The following is a 14,833-nucleotide window of genomic DNA, read 5'->3' as shown; positions in this document are numbered from 1 at the left end:
GGTTTATATGGCGGGTTTTTCGCGGCAAAAGGAAGAATAACCTTCTTCATGTTTGCTGGCAAAATTATCTGATAAGATGGCAAAAAGTAAATATGAATATGTAAAAAAGTTCGAACAGAACGATCAATGCCTTATGAACTGCTGGATCGTTATTCGAATCGATGGAAGAAATTTTCACAGGTACACGTGCAAATATGTTCCTTACCAAATCACTTGATGGTTTTACTTCATTTCATTCTAATTTATTGTAATTTCAGATTTTCCGATGGCCACGGTTTTGAGAAACCAAACGATCGAAGAGCACTGCAGCTTATGAATAAATGTGCTGAGACAGTGATGAAGGAATTCACTGACATTGTGATTGCATATGGACAGAGTGATGAATACAGGTAATGTACAAAGGGGGGGGGAGGGGAAGGGGGAAGGAGGAGAAGGAAGGGAAGGAGGGGAGGGGTTTGTGAAGCTGGGGGGGGGGGGTGATAAGATTGTGACACAGACCTCATGTACATAATAGTAGTGGGAACAGAAACCCTAGGGTAAAGAGGACCTGCCTGCAAGGATAAAGAGGCACTCCCTTAAAACAATTTTTATGATAATTATTTTAACCCTTGAGGACTAAATTTGATTGAAAGAGAGGGATAGAGGGGGAGTTCCGCTCCTCAACCCCCCAATAACAGCTACTCTTATGTGACGTTATTTGCAGTAATGTGAGCACATTGGTTGGACTGGTTCCTGTTGTAGTGAATGTTTTTATTTTTCCATTTCAGTTTGGTTTTCAAAAGGAGCACAACACAGTTCAGCAGAAGAGCAAGGTGAAAACTGAAACTGATCTTTATCTGTTCACCCTTTGACCTCTATGAGCTAATTTGTCCTTACAATGTTACAAAATCATAAATCACACATTAAGGTCATGAGAATAATGAAAATGATCACTGACTAAAAAACTCTTGATTGTTAAACAAATTCTCCTTGTTAGCACCCTTAGAAATGTACAGAGAACAGTATGGAGAATTTGCACACTAACTTTAGGGTGTTAAGGGTTGATATTTTCCTTCCAAACTAATATATCAACATCTTGATACATTATCAGTGGTTTTAACTATGATTATGAGTAGAAATTATTTCTTCTATAATTTGCTGATTAGTTTCAAATACTTTTTACTAGGTCACTTACCAACAAGTACCTTGTATACACCTAATTATAAATTTTTTTTAAATCTCTTCTTCAGCAAGCTGGTTACAAATGTTGTTACTCTGTTCTCTTCATCCTATGTATTCTATTGGAATCAATTTTTTCCTACCCAAGAACTGCTTTATCCACCCATGTTTGATGGACGAGTTGTACTTTATCCCAGTGAGAAAAACTTAAGAGACTACATGAGCTGGAGGCAGGCAGATTGTAAATACCAATATATTATAACAATGATAATTTGGTTTTATCAATTGAATTGATGATGTAAATTGGCCACTGTAGAGAACCTTCATCATAGTGTCTGTTTGATTTCTGTAGGTCACATTAACAACCTCTACAACACATGCTTTTGGTGTCTGGTAAAGCAGTCAGGTCTAACAGTAGAGGAGGCAGAGGAGAGACTAAATGTAAGTAAAGCTGATGTGTCTTGATTTTTCAAGGCAATCTGTATTATGAAGGTTGTCTCACACTCATCATGCCACATAACATTCTTCTTTTTAGTTTGTTAAAATTTTATCTCCATTCATAAATTTTTACAACAGGGTAAAGTTGAGAATATTTGGTGGGGCAGCTTGGATTCCAACTTAGCTGTCCTACTTTAAAGTAACAAAATGCTTTTTCTCTTAGAACTTTCTATCAACTCTAATTTTAAATATTTGTTTTGAGATTCCTCTTCCCAGAAAATTTCCAAAAATCTTTGGTATGATAGATGTACATGTGTGTGATTGTTTTTCTTCAAACACAGTATCTAAACACCATAACAGACAGAGGCTTGTTTTGGGACCAGATATTGTTTATTAAATGTTTGTATCCTATGTAAATAACACACTAGACTATTACATAAATCATATTTGACAGATACAATAAACCAAGAGTCCAGTAATCAAGAATAATTAACAAACATGAATAAGATTAAGATACAACCAAAACTGTCAATGGTGTGGGTGGGAGGGAAACTAGAACTTTCTTAAAGCTAGAAATAAACTTTTTGCTTGCTTGCTTGCTAGATTACTAATAAGACATGCACAGATACCTAAGTGGTAAAATACTAAAGTAATTTTGCAATTAGAATGCATTAGCATGGTGAATAGCCATTGGCTCTACCGAAGTCTTATGACTTGTTTGCTGAAAAAATTGCTCAATCTTATGGAAAGAGAAAATACTAATATGCACCCTGCCTGAACCCAGTCCAGGCCTCTCAGTTATTGATGTCCAGATTCATATTAGTAGAGATCAATATTCACATTTCATAAGCAAAACTGCAATGGTCAGCAAATTCCCCTTGGTACAGTATAGCACATTCAAGCTGTTTAACACAAGAGATAAGCTATATGAAAGGCACTAACTTGTTTCCCTTAGTGTCCCATTTGGCCTTTTCTCAACAAAGCTTGCAGTGCAGGGAAATTTTAGGCATTCAACTGCTCAGTAATTCTGCATGAAATGTTTTCCTATTACCTTGGATTGTTAGCGAAGGAGAACACAAGGGGAAGGAGTAAAATGTCTACTTATGAAGTAGAAAATGACCAGGGGAGTAACAGTTCATTTCCTGGCCCATCCATCTCTGTTCACTCTAACCCCAGATCAAACCAAACCTGTGGCAATGCAAGCACCAGCACAGCAAGCTTGTGTTTACAATAAAGAGAGACTCAGTCTCACTGGAGTTTCTCCATACTCCATATCTCCTTGCTTTACCAACTCCTCCCTCTCCTCTTACCTTGAGTGAGCTTATTTCTGACAGTGCTTTTTTCTATCTCCTTCAATTAGGGAACTGTTTCCAGTGACAAGAATGAGCTTCTCTTCTCTGTATTCAACATGAATTATAACAACCTTCCTCAAATATACAGAAAAGGATCAGTTCTGGTCTGGGAAAGGGTAATACTATTTTCTAAGTTTGTTTGTCAATTTTAATTTCCATTTCATGTAAACCCTTCAACCCTTCTCATGCTAACATCAGTATGCATTTTCTCCATATTGTTCTCTATACATTACTTACGATGATGACAAGGAGAATTTGTTTTTTAACAATCAAAAATTTGGATCAGTATCAGTATCTGGGCAACTGCCCATCTACTCCTACCCTAACCCAACAACAGTAAATTGATAACAAGTTAGGGTTAATGTCGGGTTAAGGGAGGGGTAGGTGGGCAGTTGCCCAAATACTGATATTGATCTAAAAAATTTTTAAAATGGTGATCATTTCATTTTGTGACCTCAGTGCTTGATTCAGGGTTGATAATATGAGGAGAAATTAGAGATTGGTCACTCTTAGGGATCAAGGGTTAAACCCTAAAAAAGACCAGCATCTAATTTCTCCTTGCAGTAAAACTGCTGAGTAATTCATTGAGTTCATGAGAATAAAGGAAATTATTGCCCACCTGAGAAGCTTTGACTGTTGAATGAATTCTCTGTTGTCAGTATCAAAGGAAATGTATAGAGAAGAGTGTGAAGAATATGGATACTGAGTCTAAGGTGTCAAGGGTTAAATTGTTCATATTTTTATATTGTATCCATGTTTATCTCCTACTAGGTTTGTGACATCAATGACACAGCTCAAGAAGAAAATGCTAGAAAACCAAAGAGACAGATTGTTGTCCACCATACTGACATTATTGGTGATACATTTTGGAGTGAACATCCTGAAATCCTGGACAGTTAACCACTTTGGTTTTTTGGAATATCTTGATCAAAGGACATATTTTGTAATGCTGCCACAACTTCAAGCTAGATGTATTAATTCCCCCTTTTCGCTCCCAAAACAAAAATATGAAATGGTGTTTGGCCAGAAGAAGTTTTATTGAAAAAAGTACAAGGATAGAAATAATAACAAGCTGAAACAAACACAATAAAACTATGAATCACACTAACTGCTGCAACTATCATAATTGCATGCGATCTAAAATGAGGGAGGGTGGGTGGGGAAAAAGGTAGACAGCAATCAACACAAACAAATCAGCATGGTACAACTATTGAATTAACACAAAGCTGATGAATGACACCCTAGAATACAATCGATTTATAGCCAAAATACTACACTGGCTGAACCTTTGACCTAAGCCAGATCAACTATCCAGGGGTTATTAACTGTTTTAAATGGAATAGAAAATACTCAGATTATCCTAACACACATGAACATTCTCATCCACTTAATCTAACAAAATTTAAGGACAGTATTTCTTAAATAAATTTTGCTAAGAAACCGCAAGCAAGAAGGCATACAGTTCAGGACAAAACCCTTTACATGGCTATGTTTCCAAGTTGTGATTGGAGCTTTTTGATTCATTTTGGTTTTTTTCTGCTATTAAATGTCTGCTAAGGCAATGACTGATAAAGGTTTTAAAATAAAACAGCAATTTTGGCTCTGAACCTCACAGTATTAAATGTTACTACTGACAGTAAACTCAGGTTAAATATCTTGTACAGATAATTAGCTGAATGGAATGTTCTGTTATTGTTCAGTTCTTTGAATGCTAATGAGTTAATACGTATCATTAGGGATAATGGGATTAGTGTAGAGAGATCCATCATGGCCACGTGTTAATGAGGTTTCTTGTGTTTATTAAAATTTTTTACTTTATCTTAGCCATGCTGTGCTATAACTAAGAGAGTTTTATAAAAGGCGAAAAGCACTAGCCATAAACTGAAACAACAATACAACAAAGTACTATCAATCTAATGAAATGTAGCAAAATACATCATCAAAAATTGTGTGTAAAATAGAAATACTTCAGCTATGTCTATGCTGGAACCATTTCTGCTTTTCTGTAATCTTTCTTCTCCTTCTGTCTTTTCTCAACTGTTAGAAAATAAAAAAAGAGAATAATAAACATACATTGAGAGTTGACCAACAACCTAGTTCCTGCTATAAATTTCACAACAATGTGTGAGTCCAGAAAATATCCATACATGCCCTAAGAAGGGTAACTAAAAATTCCAGGGTGAGGGGAGGTCTAACTTGAAACAATTTTGAAAGGATAGTATGATATAAAGCTGCAGTTTAAATTAAGAAAATCCACTATTGGATGGGTATGGATATTTTTTGGGGCAACAAAAAAAGGGTAAAAAGATCCTGGCAGGATGTAATTGTGCAATACAGCTCATACATACCAAGTTCTTTTGAGGTAACTTCTGGTAATGGTTCTTCTGTTGGTACTTCTGGAGGCTTCTCTGTCACAGACTAACCACAAAAGGAAAAGGGTATTTAAAACATCTTTCACACCTCCCCCCCTTATTAATCCTTAACTCCCAAAATTTCATTGATAAATCTTCTTACTGTCTGTCATACAGTTCATGTGATGTTAGTTTAAACAATTTGGAATTAGATTAACCAATAATCCCCAAATTTATATTTTTCTTTATTCTCATTGATATCGTACTGACAGTGTGAGAAGAAATTCTGTCTAGGCCACTAGTGGGACTTACAGGATTAAATCAAACGTGTTCTAGCTTTCAACAAACCTGGTTCCCAGGACCTCTCTTCTTCCCTTCTTTTGCTATAAAAGAAGGGAAGAAGAAAGACTCTGGGAAAGAGGTTGGCTTCATACCCCTTGCATCATCTATGCATCTCCATTCCCACTCTGCTGCACATGATCAAGGACCCTGGTGTGAAAATAAGGACAACACAAGGTACAGAGTTCAAACCTTTGTCATGTCCTCCAATTCTTGTAACACAGCATCTTCATCTTTCTGAGTCAAACTTTCACTTACAAGTTTGTCAATCTTCTGTGGAAAGAAAACAAAAAATGTTTGTTAACATTTGGTTAAAAACTGCAGAAATCAAAGTTTTTTAATCAGTATAACTCACCCTCTGATACTCAATTCCTTCCCTGGTTTCATCCATTATTCTTTCTACATCTTTTATGGACATTATCTGTGACAAAAATTACAATTCACTGACCAGAAAAAAAAATTGACATAACATTCTACTTGCAAATTTTGACATGTTATAGTAGTAATCGTTGAATTTTCAACTGCAAATATTTCATTTCTAATGTCCTGATTGGTTCACCCAACTCCAGTTATCAGCTCATGTTCTGAGTCACTAATATGGAATTAATAAATTGATGCAAAGATCAAAGAAAAGATTAATTCTTTTTATTTTTCACACCTCATCCATTTCCTTCAGAGCTTCCTTTCCATGCTCTAGTACAAATTCCACTTGAAATTCAATCTGAGCCAGTTGACAAGCAGACTTAGCATCTTCTACATTTTGTACCTGTTATAAGATGATCACTGTTTGTCTCTTACTTGAATCTTTTACTTTATGAAGGGTCAATTGCAAAGAGTGAAAAAGGAAAAAAGATTTGCAGTTTAAGGCTGTTATCATGTTACCAAAAGTGACTAAGATGGGGCCAATTATTGCTAAAAGAATGGACTATAATGAGATAGGAATTCTGGTAATTGTGAAGAAGAGCTCCCCAAAAAACCTGTCGGCTGACTGTCGGCCGACAGGTTTTTTGGGGAGCTCTTCTTCACAATTACCGGAATTCTTGGAAGCCAGCTGCACTTACCCAGTAAAAATTGCCTCCCCCAACAACAAAAATCCTTAATATTTACTGAGCAATAAATCTATGTCAGCTTTTTAGTCTAAAAAAAACCTTTAAAGTTAATATAAGTTAAAGTCCATCTTTGTCTCAAGTCATAAACTGAGATTTCAGCAGGTTGAGTCACAATATGCTGGTAAGCTCCTATGACTTTGATGAAGAGCATGAGTATAATTTATACATTTGTCAACAAACCATTTCCTTTAAGTTCTTCAGCTGGCTGTCTGTCCTCTCCAATATCTGCTCTTGGTATTTCCTCTTCCTAAGCAGAAGCTTTGCTTCACTGCTCAATAAAAAAAAAGGAAATTTCACTTTCCTCAGTTATCAATAATAATTTTTCCTTATTTTCCCCCTTGACCCAGATCTGGCTCACCACATATGCATCTTGTTTGATGCTATATGTTATTATGACCTTATGTTCTTTCTGTAGGAAATCTAATCTTATATAAGCCTCATGGCTTCATATATATAGGTTCCCTTATTATACACATTGCTGTATTTAACTTAATTCATTGTGCTTCCTTGAGACTTTTTATTGCAGCAAAGCAAATAAAAAACCTTACTGTCTCAGGAACTGTAACTTATGTAAACTGTTCATACTGTAGATCATTTTAGTTTTATAAACTAAGTTGATAATGTAAGTTGGCCTCTGTAAAGAGTTTCTAAAGCTGATGTTTTGAGCATTAACCTGTCACCAGAGCAAAAGAGAAAACAAAATGGGTTAACAAAAGGGCTTTTGCTCTGAGAAGGGTTATAAGCTTTACAAACTCTTTACGATAGCCAACTAACATCATTTATCAACTCAGTTGACACAACTGCATTATCTGGTTATTATTAATACTGCAATCTCAAGACCTCGAGGTCCTTCACTTTAAAACATTGTCAAAACTTACTTTTTCTTTCCTTCCTGCAACAACCTTTCAGCCAGTTGTCTTTCTTTTGCAATATCCAGTTGTATCTAGTTTCAAGTAGAAATGATAAAAAACTCTCAGATGCTGATAAGACAAGTACATTTGGGTTGTACTTAAACACTATGTATAAAGAACTCATCACATTGATTTTTGAAGCATGTAATTTGAAGGGCATGGCTCAATTTTAGAGTATTGTAAATCTGAGCCAAAGTTATCACAGCGGGTAATCAATATAATAGAGAGCCAAAGAGAACTACAACAACTCCCAATAGTGATTAATATGCGACTTCCCCCTATAATATCCATTCATTATCCAGCAAGCAGGTTATGAGAATACTCAAATTTATCAGGCAGACGTTATCTAGATATAATTATACTAAATTCTTGAAACTAATTTACAAGGAAATGTGAAGCAGCTAGAGAGGAGAATTAAAAATTTAAATTGGGAGTTTAAGGGATAAAAGAGGAAGCTAGCTACAGAACTCACGACAGATCAGAAATTTGATGTGAAATAACACCAAAACTATTTGGAGTTACATTTGACACATACTATAAATGTAAAAATTGCGATCTCAATAAATTTTGAAGTACACAGTAAAAAATGTAATGCAGGTGGCTAATAAAAACTCAAGTTTCACTCTAATGAGATAAATTTCAGAGGAAGTAGGGGTATTGCTTGAAACAGATGGCAACTATTGGAACCCCAGAGTATGTGATCTAAGGACTGATTTGAGGCTAGAGCTCTATTAAAGACATTTTGGAAAAATGATTCCTTTCTACCTTTCTTTGGTTTTGTTGGAACAAATCCCTTTGCCCCTTCAGTTCCTACATGAAATGACCAGAATAACATTAATGATGATAATAATAATAATAATAATAATAATAATAATAATAATGTGTGTTTGCAGGGAAGAGGGTGGGCTGGGTGGGAATTCTCTGGCATCAAATGTTGCTCTAGCAGAAAAACATTAGTAACCCTCATCTTTCACAATCATTTGCACCATTGTGAAATATTCCTTGCCTGTTTCTTGGTATCTTTTGATTTTTAACAAAGAGGCCATTGCATTTGGTTTTTAACAGTGGCCAGTCAATCGTTCTTAGTAGAACGGATGTCAACATGCCTTGATGCAAGATGAAACCTTCTGTGTACTTCTCCTCAGAACAGAAGCACTTGATGGCAATCTATAAAGCTCCTATAAAGCTTAACGTTAAGCCTTGGCTACTCACCAAAATAACTCTGTCTTGTTCTGTAATATTTTGTTCTTCAGGCTCAGGGCCTATCTTCTTGCTCATGACGCATCCCATAATTCTTCCAAATTTTTAATGTTTTTGTCTCTAAAAAGGAAATAAAGGGTTAGTAAAATCTCCCCAAGCTTTAGGTAAAGCAGTACACAAAGTTTCCTCCTTACTTCCAAACAGCCCAAGGAAATGAAAAGCAAATATTGCAAAGATTACAAAGTCAAGTGGACTTTCTGTATCAAGTAAACACCAGAAGTCAAATAGTGACACATGCACTGCCAAGTCCACAGTAGATTCTATTCAAGAATTCTACTTCCATGATTCTATTTCTCGTCAAGCACCGGGACGCAGAGACTTTGTGAGCATTAAAGAAAATGGAAAGAAGTCTTAGCTCCAAAAGAGGCACTTAATCTGGTCATTGAAAGAGACATTTGGAATGTTTCAGAAGGAAAAACCCATGTCAAAATAGGGTTCAGTAAATTCTGCTCTTTGAGGCCAAAAAATGTTTTGCTGCAAGCAGCCATACCACGACAAGTTTGCCTCTGCTAGTACCATGACAACGTGAAGATGCTCTGTGAATGTCTTAGCAAAAAAGTACCAAGTTTTCCTTCGTATTCTGGGTCATTTCTTGATCACTTTGTCTGCGACAGCACCAAAGAAAAATGCATGATGAACAAATGTGATAAATGCCCTGCCTGGCTTGACATTGTCATGAAAGATGCTCCTCTTGATGAAGTCGTGTAGTGGCAACAGTGGGAAAGAGCGCCTCATCCAGTTCAGAAAAAACAAGGCAAGTCCAAAGTGGTAAAGAAGATGGAGAAAGTGACCAAAGAGGGAACTGTTGAAGAAGCCACCTTCTTTCTTGGAACATGTATTCATAAAGAGAAAACAAACTGCATTTTTTGAAGAGTGCAAAGCAAGGCTGTGCTCTAAGGAAAATTTCAGGGAGCCCTTCGGGCTCCCAAGCGTTTTAGCTTGGGTGCCCAGGCCTAAAAGATGGTCGCCCAAATCAAAATTTCGGGGAGCCCAAAGGGCTCCCAAACATTTTAGCTGAGGTGCCCGGGCCTCCTAGTTGGTCGCCCAAATTAATAAATCAGTCAGTTAATTATTAAAAATTAAACAAACTGTTTTCGTAACGAGTCAAATAGAACTATGTGCATTTATTTATTGTTTTTATGTTCATGAAACATCGTATCCTTTGACCTCCTGAAAACCTATCATCACTCATAGTCAAATAATTATTTAATTCACACTTACAGAAGCACTGCAAAACTATTTTTTGAAAAATGAATAGGGAATATATATAACGGCGTAATATGCGACTAACACAGTCTATATACTGTAAGATTTTACGCCACTAACTCAGTCGGTGATTAAATTATAATAAATTAAAATATAATTAATTTATACTACTGGCGTAAAATGTTACATATATATATATATATCACCGACTGGAAGAAATTACGCCGTTAGTTACTGGCGTAAAATCTTCCATATATAACTACCGACTGGAAGAAATTACGCCGTTAGTTACTGGCGTAAAATCTTCCATATATAACTACCGACTGGAAGAAATTACGCCGTTAGTTACTGGCGTAAAATCTTCCATATATAACTACCGACTGGAAGAAATTACGCCGTTAGTTACTGGCGTAAAATCTTCCATATATAACTACCGACTGGAAGAAATTACGCCGTTAGTTACTGGCGTAAAATCTTCCATATATAACTACCGACTGGAAGAAATTACGCCGTTAGTTACTGGCGTAAAATCTTCCATATATAACTACCGACTGGAAGAAACTACGCCGTTAGTTACTGGCGTAAAATCTTCCATATATAACTACCGACTGGAAGAAACTACGCCGTTAGTTACTGGCGTAAAATCTTCCATATAAACACAACCGACTGCAAAAAATTACGCCGTTAGTTACTGGCGTAAAATCTTCCATATAAACACAACCGACTGCAAGAAATTACGCCGTTAGTTACTGGCGTAAAATCTTCCATATAAGACAACCGACTGGAATAAATTACGCCGTTGGTTACTGGCGTAAAGTTGTACATATAAACACAACTGACTGGAAGAAATTACGCCGTTAGTTACTGGCGTAAAATCTTCCATATAAACACAACCGACTGAAGAAATTACGCCGTTAGTTACTGGTGTAAAATCTTCCATATAAGACAACCGACTGGAATAAATTACGCCGTTAGTTACTGGCGTAAAGTTGTACATATAAACACAACCGACTGGAAGAAATTACGCCGTTAGTTACTGGCGTAAAATCGTACATATAAACACAACCGACTGGAAGAAATTACGCCGTTTGCGGCTGGCGTGAAAAATTACTTAGCGGGAAGGTATATTAATTTTTTTTCTATGTTTTAGCGAGGCCACCTTAGTAAGAGGTGCGACAAATTTTTCTTTAAGCTTGACAAGGGACAAGGTATGGACGGGCATTTCGTTTGTTCCAACTTTCTTACTGTAGAGTCATAGATGTGCCTCTACCATAAATTTTAAAAAAATGATTACAGTTAACTTTGAATTCGAATGCCTTGTATTGCTTTTTTTTTGTGTGTGTGCGTGTGTTAGGATGTGTTATCGTTCCAGTTCACATTTTCAAGTCATTACCCACGTTTTCCCCTGCTATTTGGATTTAGGTATGTATGGCAAGCCAATTGTAGCAATATTCAATACTAAAATTCAAGTTCAATTCAATGAAATTCAAGTTCAATTCAATGAAATTCAAGTTCAATTCAATGAAATTTAATTTCAATTCAATGAAATTCAAGTTCAATTCAATGAAATTCAAGTTCAATTCAATGAAATTCAATTTCAATTCAATGAAATTCAATTTCAATTCAATGAAATTCAATTTCAATTCAATGAGATTCAAGTTCAATTCAATGAAATTCAAGTTCAATTCAATTTCCATTAAATTTCCATTGAATTGAAATTGAATTGAAATTGAATTTCATTGAATTGAACTTGAATTTCATTGAATTGAACTTGAATCTCATTGAATTGAAATTGAATTTCATTGAATTGAAATTGAATTTCATTGAATTGAAATTGAATTTCATTGAATTGAACTTGAATTTCATTGAATTGAACTTGAATCTCATTGAATTGAAATTGAATTTCATTGAATTGAAATTGAATTTTAGTATTGAATATTGCTACAATTGGCTTGCCATATTTAGGCAGAATGCATTATGACACATTTCACACTCAAAAAACTCTTTATTTCGAAATTTTTAGATTTCGGACAGTGCCGTGGAAGTGGTAGTGAAGAGCACCCACGTCACTGTCCCCTCTGTATTCTTTTGTTCGGCGACGCTTCGGACTTGGGCATTGGGCCCGACTTTACCACAGTTGTAACATCTCTCTGCAAGGAAATAAAGACTTTGTTATAACAATAGCAATTACGCCAGTAACTAACGGCGTAATTTGTTGCAGTCGGTTGTGTTTATATGGAAGATTTTACGCCAGTAACTAACGGCGTAATTTCTTCCAGTCGGTTGTGTTTATATGGACGATTTTACGCCAGTAACTAACGGCGTAATTTGTTGCAGTCGGTTGTTTTATGTGGAAGATTTTACGCCAGTAACTAACGGCGTAATTTCTTCCAGTCGGTTGTGTTTATATGGAAGATTTTACGCCAGTAACTAACGGCGTAATTTGTTGCAGTCGGTTGTGTTTATATGGAAGATTTTACGCCAGTAACTAACGGCGTAATTTCTTCCAGTCGGTTGTGTTTATATGGCAGATTTTACGCCAGTAACTAACGGCGTAATTTCTTCCAGTCGGTAGTTATATATGGAAGATTTTACGCCAGTAACTAACGGCGTAATTTCTTCCAGTCGGTGATATATATATATATGTAACATTTTACGCCAGTAATATAAATTAATTATATTTTAATTTATTATAATTAAATCACCGACTGGGTTAGTGGCGTAAAATCTTACAGTATATAGACTGTGTTAGTCACATATTACGCCGTTATCTAACTACCGGGCCTCGGGCAGTATTTTCAAGACCTCGGTCACAGTTTTTCACCATACGGACCTCCCAGCCGGCAAATAACATATATGTATGCAGAACTAGTTCGATTATTCCATGCCGCAACACTTCCTGTAACATTCTTAGTATCTGCTTCAACGACCGCGAAATGACAACTTGCTTAATAAACGATCAAATAAATGACAAAAGAAAGATGTCAATTTTGAGCGAAGACACGCTTCTTGAAAGAGGGACGTTATTTAAGAAAAATTTCCAAAGCCGAAGTTTGGACACATATGCTGCGAGCTTGACTCAAAGTCCGAACTTTCGGGGTTTGTTTACATCAAAAATCACGTGAATTGATGGTCGTGGTAGGGGTTTTGCGAACCCTGAATTTACCTCAAATCCTCGAGCTATAGACAACATCATAGCTCCTCTTGAAGCGAATTTCACTTCATATTGTTTAACAAGTTTCTTCGGTTTTTCATTAACATCAGCCAAAGTATTACAGCGCGGTTAAGTGTGGATGGAGAAGAAGGTTTTCTTTGATCATGCAAAGCCCCAGTTGCTTCACCGTTTGCCCTCTGTTGTAGTTTTTCTGGTGTTAGCCATTCTTTGCTTTTTTCTTCTATGCTGCCTGACTTTGATTTTTCTTCGGGCGTGTTTTTGCGCGACTTAATGACCCGCTCTAACCTGTTGCGACATTCTACAAACTTCAATTTATCAGCGGCTTTTATCGTGTGGATATATTTCTCTCTATTTTTAGATCCTTCCACGGTTTTAGCGGCCATATTGGTTGGGGGTCAAACAAAACCTCGTTGCTAGGCAACGAGTCCTAGAATCTCTTACGATAATAAGACGCGCATCGCTACCCTCGTTAAATTTTCGCTTTGTTCAGGAACAAGAATCAATATCCATCGCTAAAAAAGATAAGACATTGATAAAGGTGAGTGACCTTTTTTCTCTAGGCGAAAAACCTTTTATTCTCTGCGTTTTTATGGGAACACTGGGATCGTTTTCTTAGAACGTGACCTCGCGGCTGACATAATGCCAGAAGGTCACAGTACTGCTTTTTCTAAAGACTTTTTGCAACTTAATTGGGCAGAGGAAAAATTGAAATAAATATGTTTACGTGCCCTTAAAACTTTTTCGTCCAGACAGGCTAACATACTATTGAAAAATAATTAACTCGGCAAAGAGAAACCCTTGGCTAAATGGGTTTTGGAGATAAGTGTTGTGTGGGCAACTTCCAAATACCATCACAAGATGTGTTAGAAACATCAAGGTTGGCAAATGTGCGCATTTATGTAGAGCAGGCAATAGGTAGGGTCAAACACTTCAAGATTTTAAGTCATATAATGCCAATGAGCTGCCTTCCTTTGTGTGATGACATCCTCATTACATGTTGTAGCCTATGCAATCTTCTTCCTCCCCTATGTGAGTAATAAATATTTTAAAGAGAACCAAAAATACTAGTGCCTGTATTCTTCCTAGACAGTCTTGCAGTGATATGTAAAGTTGAAAACTGTTATGCTCATTCACTGCATGTAAAGTAAGCAGAGAGCTGTTCAGTCGCTAAGAAATATCCACCATAACTTTTAGATACCTTTATAATATAAAAAAATTCAACAAAAAGGACTAGAGCTATAGTACTGATATCTGTCTTACATATTAAATGACACTGATTGATTTATTCGATTAAGTAAAGCTGTTTGCAAGAGGAGCATAGCCAGTGAAGTTCTTCTGGTTCAATAGTGAGGTCTTCACATTCCCAGTGATACCACAGTGCACACTGATCACAGCATACACTATTTTCACCATCCTTCTCAATTTCATCAGGTTCCAAGCACAGGCATTCACATTTTGGACAGTAAAAGATACCTACCAAACCCAGCAAAACCTTAACAACATAGCCTTTGTAAAAGAAAACTAAATCCTGCTC

General features: G+C 36.3%; 3 protein-coding genes across 4 annotated transcripts in view; 1 reads left to right on the top strand and 2 right to left on the bottom strand.

Annotated features, from left to right (window-relative positions):
- The first annotated feature begins 1 nt into the window (after window position 1).
- LOC113673664 (putative tRNA(His) guanylyltransferase) lies at window positions 2–4,052 on the top strand. Its single transcript, XM_027190081.2, has 7 exons — window positions 2–180; window positions 258–389; window positions 768–812; window positions 1,230–1,399; window positions 1,511–1,599; window positions 2,957–3,064; window positions 3,720–4,052. Exons 1-7 carry the CDS (start codon window positions 77–79, stop codon window positions 3,846–3,848), a joined length of 777 nt encoding a protein of 258 aa, XP_027045882.2. The 5' UTR covers window positions 2–76; the 3' UTR covers window positions 3,849–4,052.
- LOC149039211 (charged multivesicular body protein 6-A-like) lies at window positions 3,969–10,164 on the bottom strand. 2 transcript variants are annotated; one of them, XM_089186029.1, is made up of 10 exons: window positions 9,409–10,164; window positions 8,871–8,978; window positions 8,424–8,468; window positions 7,626–7,690; window positions 6,928–7,018; window positions 6,297–6,404; window positions 5,994–6,059; window positions 5,831–5,911; window positions 5,297–5,366; window positions 3,969–4,985 (listed from the first exon to the last, which is right to left on the bottom strand). In XM_089186029.1, exons 2-10 carry the CDS (start codon window positions 8,946–8,948, stop codon window positions 4,927–4,929), a joined length of 663 nt encoding a protein of 220 aa, XP_089042155.1. In that variant the 5' UTR covers window positions 8,949–8,978; window positions 9,409–10,164; the 3' UTR covers window positions 3,969–4,926. The 2 variants fall into 2 exon arrangements, with proteins under 2 accessions (XP_089042155.1, XP_089042156.1); XM_089186030.1 differs by having other exon boundaries at window positions 6,928–7,015.
- Window positions 10,165–13,433: 3,269 nt separating this feature from the next.
- LOC149039210 (uncharacterized) overlaps window positions 13,434–14,833 on the bottom strand; it is a 2,490-nt gene continuing 1,090 nt past the window's right edge. The window contains exon 1 of the mRNA XM_089183632.1: window positions 13,434–14,833. This exon is cut by the window's right edge and continues 1,090 nt beyond it. Within this exon, the coding sequence (XP_089039758.1) occupies window positions 14,582–14,833 (252 nt within the window). The 3' untranslated portion in view covers window positions 13,434–14,581.

Source organism: Pocillopora damicornis, chromosome 10, assembly GCF_964200805.1.
Source record: "Pocillopora damicornis chromosome 10, jaPocDami1.2, whole genome shotgun sequence".
NCBI classification, from domain to species: Eukaryota; Metazoa; Cnidaria; class Anthozoa; order Scleractinia; family Pocilloporidae; genus Pocillopora; species Pocillopora damicornis.
Note: the sequence above shows the minus strand (reverse complement) of the source record. Positions and strands in the feature narration are given on the sequence as shown.

What these genes read in the sequence shown, in the direction of transcription:
- LOC149039211 (XM_089186029.1), bottom strand. Translation starts at nt 8,948, where the DNA reads ATGGGATGCGTCATGAGCAAGAAGATAGGCCCTGAGCCTGAAGAACAA. An exon ending in AACAAGACAGAGTTATTTTG is followed by an intron (nt 8,469 to 8,870) that starts GTGAGTAGCCAA and finishes CATTTCATGTAG; the next exon opens with GAACTGAAGGGGCAAAGGGA. An exon ending in AATTGGAGGACATGACAAAG is followed by an intron (nt 5,367 to 5,830) that starts GTTTGAACTCTG and finishes TTTTGTGGTTAG; the next exon opens with TCTGTGACAGAGAAGCCTCC.
- LOC113673664 (XM_027190081.2), top strand. Translation starts at nt 77, where the DNA reads ATGGCAAAAAGTAAATATGAATATGTAAAAAAGTTCGAACAGAACGAT. An exon ending in CAGTTCAGCAGAAGAGCAAG is followed by an intron (nt 813 to 1,229) that starts GTGAAAACTGAA and finishes TCTCTTCTTCAG; the next exon opens with CAAGCTGGTTACAAATGTTG. An exon ending in AGGCAGAGGAGAGACTAAAT is followed by an intron (nt 1,600 to 2,956) that starts GTAAGTAAAGCT and finishes TCCTTCAATTAG; the next exon opens with GGAACTGTTTCCAGTGACAA.